General features: G+C 41.8%; 1 protein-coding gene across 1 annotated transcript in view; it reads left to right on the forward strand.

The window, feature by feature from the left end:
- LOC129546747 (ceruloplasmin) overlaps positions 1–8617 on the forward strand; it is a 48695-nt gene that overhangs the window by 36194 nt on the left and 3884 nt on the right. The window contains exons 15-17 of the mRNA XM_055412026.2: positions 671–777; positions 1816–2017; positions 6988–7127. Coding sequence (XP_055268001.2) covers positions 671–777; positions 1816–2017; positions 6988–7127 — 449 coding nt within the window. The remainder of the gene's footprint in view (positions 1–670; positions 778–1815; positions 2018–6987; positions 7128–8617) is intronic.

An 8617-nucleotide genomic window follows, 5' to 3' on the forward strand; every position in this document is an offset into this window, starting at 1 on the left:
GGGCTTATTGCGGTGGTTTCTCTTGTTGCTCTAGAGCTCTAGAGCACTGGCTCAGTATTTGTGGCCTTTGGCACGTGGGATCTTCCTAGACCAGGGATTGAACCCATGTTCCCTGAATTGGCAGGCAAATTCTTTACTGCCGAGTCATCAGAGAAGCCCCCATTATAAAGTTTTGATCCTGTAATGCTGAGAACGTAACAACCAACATTGACAGTGACATCAACCTTGCCCTGTGGGTCAGATAATGTAACACCAAGGGCTTCCTTTGCACCATCTTGTCTAATCCCTAAATTCCCATTTTATGTGCATGAGGAAAAGCAAAGTGAAGTAAAAGCGTTAGTCGCTTAGTCATGTTCAACTCTTTGTGACCCCATGGACTGTAGCCTTCCAAGCTCCTCTGTCCATGGGATCATCTAGGCAAGAACACTGGAGTCGGTTGCATGCCCTCCTCCAGGGGATCTTCCTGATTGAGCATGAAGAAACAGAAGTCTAAAACATGTAAACACGTTGACTAAGATCACAAAGCAAGAAGCTGTGGACCCGGAGTGAAAATGAGGACTATGCTATTTAATATCTGTATAGCTTTAGGGTTTGTTCATTTTCTGGTTTTCCATAAAGAAATGTGATTTAAAAGATTCTGTTTAAACAGAATTGCATTTACCTATTTCAGGAGAGATCCGAACATACGTTTGGCAGGTTCCTGAAAGATCTGGTCCTACCTCAAATGACTTTGAGTGCATACCTTGGTTTTACTATTCGACCGTGGACATGGTTAAGGTAAACTTCAAATTCCGGTTTTTATACTATCTCCTCTTAGAAATTATGATGAAAGAAAGGTTTTATTTTTCTTTAAAATAAAATCTCAGTTTTATGTAAACTTTCTAAATACTGCTTAGTTTTTAATTCTACACAAGTTTGCATTTTTCAAGAGCAAAATAAATTATTACATTATGATTACTTAGATTTAGGATATTTTCCAACATGTTACTGTGGATTGAAGTACATATATATATGTATGGAATATATATATATGGGATACACACACGTATATATATATGTATAATTATATGATAATACCCTCTTCTTTGTTTCATTGAATAAGATTTAGTTTCCAGAAATTGAAGGATGAAGTTTTAAAATTCTGTAGTTAGTTACAAATTAATGGATACACAGTATTTATCTTTTAAAAACTCTCAAGGTCCAGTTCATTTGTATTAAAAAACAAAAAGAGCTCCTTTTTTGGCCTTTTAGTTATTTTTGGCCTACTCTCCACCAAAGTCAAGAGCAGACACAGACATTCAACCCCCAAAAAAAATAAACACAAACAAACCAGGGATCCCAACTGAAAGTGTCTGTAGGAACAAATGTATCATGAATGGGGGAGGATCCAAGACCTTTAGTCAAGTCTGTCAACCAACTCCAACGCAAGGGAGTTCTAATTAAAACCAAAGTTCTGTTTTTTAATTAAAATTTCGGAGATAAAGCTAAATCCACTCAGGAATGTATCTAAAATCCCTTTCAGGAGTTTGTTGTTCACTTTAGACCTCAACTCTAATGAGTGAGATGATCTTTTTTTTTTTTTTTCTAATCAAGAATTTAGCAAGTTATTTGTGGAAATGCTGATTTGAAAAAAAAGAAACAAGGAAGAGAATTTAGCAAGTCAAATATTGTTCCTTATGCTCAGAGTTAGAATCCTAATCATTCAAAACTCAGGATCTAACCTCACTCAAACTGAAACTTGTTCTCATTCTTTTCCTTGTCTGGGGGAGATTTTTAGTTGTGGACACAGTTCATCATCTTGCTTTGTCTCTCCAGGATCTTAATAGCGGACTGGTAGGTCCTTTGATTGTATGTCGAAAAGACACCAAAGAAAACATAGTTCACCGTGTTCTTTTCTTCATGACTTTTGATGAGAATGAATCCTGGTACATTGAAGAAAACATCAATACCTATGCTCAAGAACCAAACCAAGTAAACAGGAATGATACTACTTTTAAACATAGCAACAAAATGCATGGTAATGTCCACTCACTAACTCACTGACTGGCGCCCACAGGGGGTTCTACCCAAAGGGAACAGATAAAGGTTTGCATCCGTCACTCTCAGCACAGTCTAAAAAGCACAATCTATAGAGCTGGGGTGCCGATCACATAGGCCAGCAAACTTTTTCCATCAGGGACTGGATAGTAAAGAGTTTAGACTTGTAGACCATAGGGTTTCTGCCTTGAACCCTTCTACTCAACCCTTGTGACACAAAAACACTCAGATGTAAGCGAGTTCTGCTGCTGCTGCTAAGATGCTTCAGTCGTGTCCGACTCTGTGCGACCCCATAGACGGCAGCCCACCAGGCTCTCCCGTCTCTGGAATTCTCCAGGCGAGAACAGTGGAGTGGGTTGCCATTTCCTTCTGCTTACACGCAAATGTAAGTGGCTTCAAGTCAGTAAAACTGCACTGGAAATAGAATTTCACACAATTTTCGCATCAGGAAATATTATTTTTTTGATTTTGTTCCAACTGTTTAGAAGTTTGAAAACCAATCTTTGCTCATGAGCTGTAGAGAAAAGGACAGTGAACGAGCTGGAGTTGGCCCTCAGGCTGTAGACCACTGTCCTAGCAGCATGGTGAATTCTAATGTCCCTGGAGTCCTGTTCAGTTCAGTTCAGTTCAGTCACTCAGTCGTGTCTGACTGTTTGCGACCCCATGAATCACAGCATGCCAGGCCTCCCTGTCCAACTGAGGACAATGTAAAACTGAGGCTATCAGCTAACATTTCTTGAAGGTCTGACTACACACTCTAAGCACTGTCCAAGGCCTTGAGGAGATACAAAAGCCATAAGGTGGATCATCTCTCAAGTTGTTCAGTGTGTTGCCACAGTAAAAGGCTGACTCAAAGGGATGCTGTGACAGGATTATAAATAGTGCTGTGTTTTAAATTCTTATTTGGGAGGTCAAGAAAGGTTTCATGACAGTGAGGAGAACTTTGAGTATTTAAAGATGCCTAGGAGCCTCTCTTCCAGTCCTGTGGCCACTGCTGAGTTTTCCAAATCTGCTGGCATATTGAGTGCAGCACTTTCACAGCATCATCTTTCAAGACTTGAAATAGCTCAACTGGAATTCCATCACCTCCACTAGCTTTGTTCCTAGTGATGCTTTCTAAGGCCCACTTGACTTCACATTCCAAGATGTCTGGCTCTAGGTCAGTGATCACGTTATCGTGACTATCGTGGTCGTGAAGATCTTTTTTGTACAGTTCTTCTGTGTATTCCTGCCACCTCTTCTTAATATCTTCTGCTTCTGTTAGGTCCATACCATTTCTGTCCTTTATCGCGCCCATCTTTGCATGAAAAGTTCCCTTGGAATCTCTAATTTTCTTGAAGAGGTCTCTTGTTTTTCCTATTCTGTTGTTTTCCTCTATTTCTTTGCATTGATCACTGAGGAAGGCTTTCTTATCTCTCCTTGCTATTCTTTGGAACTCTGCATTCAGATGCTTATATCTTTCCTTTTCTCCTTTGCTTTTCGCCTCTCTTCTTTTTACAGCTATTTGTAAGGCCTCCTCAGACAGCCATTTCGCTCTTTTGCATTTCTTTTCCATGGGGATGGTCTTGGTCCCTGTCTCCTGTACAATGTCACGAACCTCCGTCCAGAGTTCATCAGGCACTCTATCAATCAGATCTAGTCCCTTAAATCTATTTCTCACTTCCACTGCACAATCATAAGGGATTTGATTGAGGTCATATCTGAATGGTCTAGTGGTTTTCCCTACTTTCTTCAATTTAAGTCTGAACTTCGCAATAAGGAGTTCATGATCTGAGCCACAGTCAGCTCCTGGTCTTGTTTTCCAAGCCAGGCTTCAGCAGTATGTAAACCGTGAACTCCCAGATGTTCAAGCAGGTTTTAGAAAAGGCAGAGGCACCAGAGATCGAATTGCCAACATCCGCTGGATCATGGAGAAAGCAAGAGAGTTTCAGAAAAACATCTATTTCTGCTTCATTGACTATGCCAAAGCCTTTGACTGTGTGGATCACAATAAACTGTGGAACATTCTGAAAGAGATGGGAATCCCAGACCACCTGACCTGCCTCTTGAGAAACCTGTATGCAGGTCAGGAAGCAACAGTTAGAACCAGTCATGGAACAACAGACTGGTTCCAAATAGGAAAAGGTGTACGTCAAGGTTGTATATTGTCACCTTGCTTATTTAACTTATATGCAGAGTACATCATGAGGAACGCTGGGCTGGAAGAAGCACAAGCTGGAATCAAGATTGCTGGGAGAAATATCAATAACCTCAGATATGCAGATGACACTACCCTTATGGCAGAAAGTGAAGAGGAACTCAAAAGCCTCTTGATGAAAGTGAAAGAGGAGAGTGAAAAGGTTGGCTTGAAGCTCAACATTCAGAAAACAAAGATCATGGCATCTGGTCCCATCACTTCATGGGAAATAGATGGAAAAACAGTGGAAACAGTGTCAGACTTTGTTTTTTTGGGCTCCAAAATCACTGCAGATGCTGATTGCAGCCATGAAATTAAAAGACGCTTGCTCCTTGGAAGGAAAGTTATGACCAACCTTGATAGTATATTGAAAAGCAGAGACATTACTTTGCCGACCAAGGTCCGTCTAGTCAAGGCAATGGTTTTTCCCGTGGTCATGTATGGATGTGAGAGTTGGACTGTGAAGAAAGCTGATCGCCGAAGAATCGATGCTTTTGAACTGTGGTGTTGGAGAAGACTCTTGAGAGTCCCTTATACTGCAAGGAGATCCAACCAGTCCATTCTAAAGGAGATCAATCCTGGATGTTCATTGGAGGGACTGATGCTAAAGCTGAAACTCCAATACTTTGGCCACCTCATGAGACGAGTTGACTCACTGGAAAAGACTCTGATGCTGGGAAAGGTTGGGGGCGGGAGGAGAAGGGGACGACGGAGAATGAGATGGCTGGATGGCATCACCGATTCTGTGGACATGGGTTTGAGTGTACTCCGGGAGTTGGTGATGGACAGGGAGGCCTGGCGTGCTGTGATTCATGGGGTCGCGGAGAGTCGGACACGACTGAGCGACTGAACTGAACTGAACTGAGGAGCCTCTCTTCGGAGAAGGCAATGGCAAGCCACTCCAGTTCTCTTGCCTAGAAAATCCCATGGATGGAGGAGCCTGGTAGGCTGCAGTCCGTGGGGTTGCTAGGGTCGGACACAACTGAGTGACTTCACTTTCACTTTTCACTTTCACACATTGGAGAAGGAAATAGCAACCCACGCCAGTGTTCTTGCCTGGAGAATCCCAGGGACAGCAGAGCCTGGTGGGCTGCCATCTATGGGGTTGTACAGAGGCAGACACGACTGAAGTGACTTAGCAGCAGCAGCAGGAGCCTCTCTAGCAGAAAATGACGGGAATGACCTTCCAGGTGGATGGAAGAAGGTAAGCTAGGTCACAGAGCACCTGGAAAGGAAAAGCCAGCAGTGTGGGGAGTGAATACCCTGTTAAGAATTTACACTTGATCTAAACCAGGGTTTCTCAAACTTGACGCTATTGACATTTTTGGTTGGATAACTCCTCATCGGGGAACTATCCTGTGCACTGTAGGATGTTTAGCAGGAGCCATACTCCCAACCCCCTAGATGCCAGTAGCCCTTCTCCTCAAGTTGAGAGAACTAAAAAAATATCTCCAGACACTGCCTCCCTTGGAGGAGAAAATCCTGTTGAGAACCACTATGCTGAAGGTTTCAAGAGCACTGAGCTAGAGAACAATAGAAATAGATGTGTGTTTTCGGAACAATTCTGGCACTTGTGCTCCAAGTGTGGTCTGTGAACCAGTGGTAGTGGCATCCCTTCAGAGTTTGTTAGAAATGCAGTATTTCAGCCTTCACACACCCAGTGGATCACAATCTGCATTTTAACAAGATTCCCAGCCATGCACACACTGAAGTTTGAGAAGCACTGATCTAAAGCAGTGTCTCAGTGTCTCTAGTTTTTTCCTATTACTTCCCTCCATGAGCCTAAAGCATTAGAGCCCAACCTCCACAGATAAATTACATATGATATGTGTGTGCCTGTGTGCTCAGTCGTGTCTGACTCTTTGTGACCCCATGGACTATAGCCCACCAGGCTCTTCTCTCCATGGACTTTCCCAGGCAAGACTTCTTAAGTGGGTTGCCGTTTCCTCTTCCAGGGGATCTTCTTGACCCAGGGATGGAACCCATGTCTCTTGTGTTTTCTGCACTGGAAGGAGGATTCTTTTACCACTGAGCCACCTGGGAAGCCCAAAGAAAGGACTTCCTGAATTAATTATATATGTCCCTGTAATAATATATTCCATGTATTTCCAGAGACAGACACAAAATAGAAAAGGAAAAAGCAGGATATATAGTTTTTTATCTTAATATTTTCTTCCTGTTACCCATTGGAAGCTATATCTGGTGAGGATTAAAGAGGGAGCAAGATAAGACCTCAGGCAAATGGCCATTCTTAGAGAAGAAAATGTCAACCCACTCCAGTATTCTTGCCTGGAGAATCCCATGGACAGAGGAGCCTGGCGGGCTACAGTCCACAGGGTCGCAAAGAGTCAGACAAGACAACTTAGTGACTAAACAACAAACGGCCATTCCAGTCATACTCATGACAGGTCATGAAGGAAATGGGATCACACTGCTAATGTTCTAAGCCTACTGAGATAATTTCAAGTATGCTTTAAATTTATAGACCTATTCAAGTATCCACCAACTTAAGTATCCTTAGTTGTGAATTATTCTAGAACAACCCAATTATGTTAAAGTCAGTGCCTCATTTCCTCGGGCAAAGAAAAACTCTCCAGCATCAGACACACCCATGAAAGGGTGGCTTGGTCATGTTTAACAGTGTCCTTAAGCTAGCTTGAAAACCCTCATGGTCTCTGAAAACATCATGGTGCTTTCTATAAGGTGTTTTTTTAAAAACATTATTTCAAATCCTTGTCAAATATAACAAACTGTGTCCCCTTCTCCCCCTACAGCAATTAACGGAAGAATGTTTGCAAATAACCAAGGCCTGGTATTTCACGTGGGGAGTGAAGTGAATTGGTATCTGATTGGCATAGGGGATGAGTCTGGTCTGCACACAGTTCACTTTCACGGCCACAGCTTTGTCTTCACGGTAAGAGCCCTGGGCAGCTCCTTTTAATTACTAAAGTACCTTGTTATTGGGGCAGCATAGAAAGATAACAGGATGAGAAAGGAAATGACCACGCCAGAACACAAGTTCATTACATGCAATCTGCAGAATGTCTGATGCAATAGTTATACATTTAGCTCTTTATATCCCTCAGACATTTGATAAATGCTTCTGAATACATGAATTGCATTTCTTACTTTATTCTGGTGATTTTCAATAAGTAAATAAAACATCTATAATCATCTTAATTTTACCCCTCTTTCCCAACTTATCTTTTTAATTTTCAAACTCTTCAGTCACATAAAAGAAAAATACCTTAAACACTCCTATACATTTTGCTGCATTTGCTTTCTCTTTTTTTTTCCTGAATTCAACTGAAAATAAATTGCAAACATCATGACTCTTCACTCCTAAATACTAAAGCATGTGTATCCTAAGAATTAGGATACACATGAATTAGACAATCCTGCCTCAACCACAATAATATTATCATCAGTTCAGTTCAGTTCAATTGCTCAGTCATGTCTGACTCTTTGCGACCCCATGAATCACAGCACGCCAGGCCTCCCTGTCCATCACCAACTCCCGGAGTTCACTCAGACTCATGTCCATCGAGTTGGTGATGCCATCCAGCCATCTCATTCTCTGTCGTCCCCGTCTCCTCCCACCCCCAATCCCTCCCAGCATCAGCATACTGGGCACCTACCGACCTGGGGAATTCCTCATTCAATATCCTATTATTTTGCCTTTTGATACTTGTTCAAGGCAAGTATACTGAAGTGGTTTGCCATTCCCTTCTCCAGTGAATATTATCATACCCTTCAAATTAATTCATTGAATAATATAATCTAAGGCTATGATTTCCTTCGTATATATTTCCAGGTATATATGGTACATTTCCCAGTACCTTGTGCATGCTTTGGACTTTGTCAATTCATTTAAATTGTTTCATATTGTTCCTTAAATTTTTTGACATCTTAGAAATGTATCCATGTCATCCTTATTATTGTCACCTTTGATGCAAAATTAATTTCCCTAAATAGCAATGACTTAAGGCCCCACTCTGCCTCCAGTGGGAGATGGCTCAGCCTTCCTCCTCTCTGCCTTCCAGTTTCTCCAGTCTTAAGAGCCTGAATTTCTTCTAGCCATTTGCAACTCTCACTTCCTGCATCTGCTCGGCTTCCTGCCTTCTCCCCTAACTCCTGTGGCTGGTATTTTCTCATCTCTCTGAGCAGCTCCAAATTGGAATACACCCCCATTACTTAAGAGTTACCTGTGCAAGCATGAAATCAAGGACATTGTGGGTCATAGATTTCAAGTGAAATTTTGGGAGTAAGTTCGAGTGGTTTTATTATTATTATTACACAGTGAAAATGTTACTGTTGTTATCAGTTGACATTAAATGTCCCTGTTTTTAATTATCCTTCCACCATGAACCTCTGGCTTTCTTGCTTTTTACTGTCACTCTCAAT

Source organism: Moschus berezovskii, chromosome 1 (assembly GCF_049115385.1).
Source record: "Moschus berezovskii isolate FMDL1 chromosome 1, NW_MosBer_1.0, whole genome shotgun sequence".
Classification (NCBI taxonomy): Eukaryota; Metazoa; Chordata; class Mammalia; order Artiodactyla; family Moschidae; genus Moschus; species Moschus berezovskii.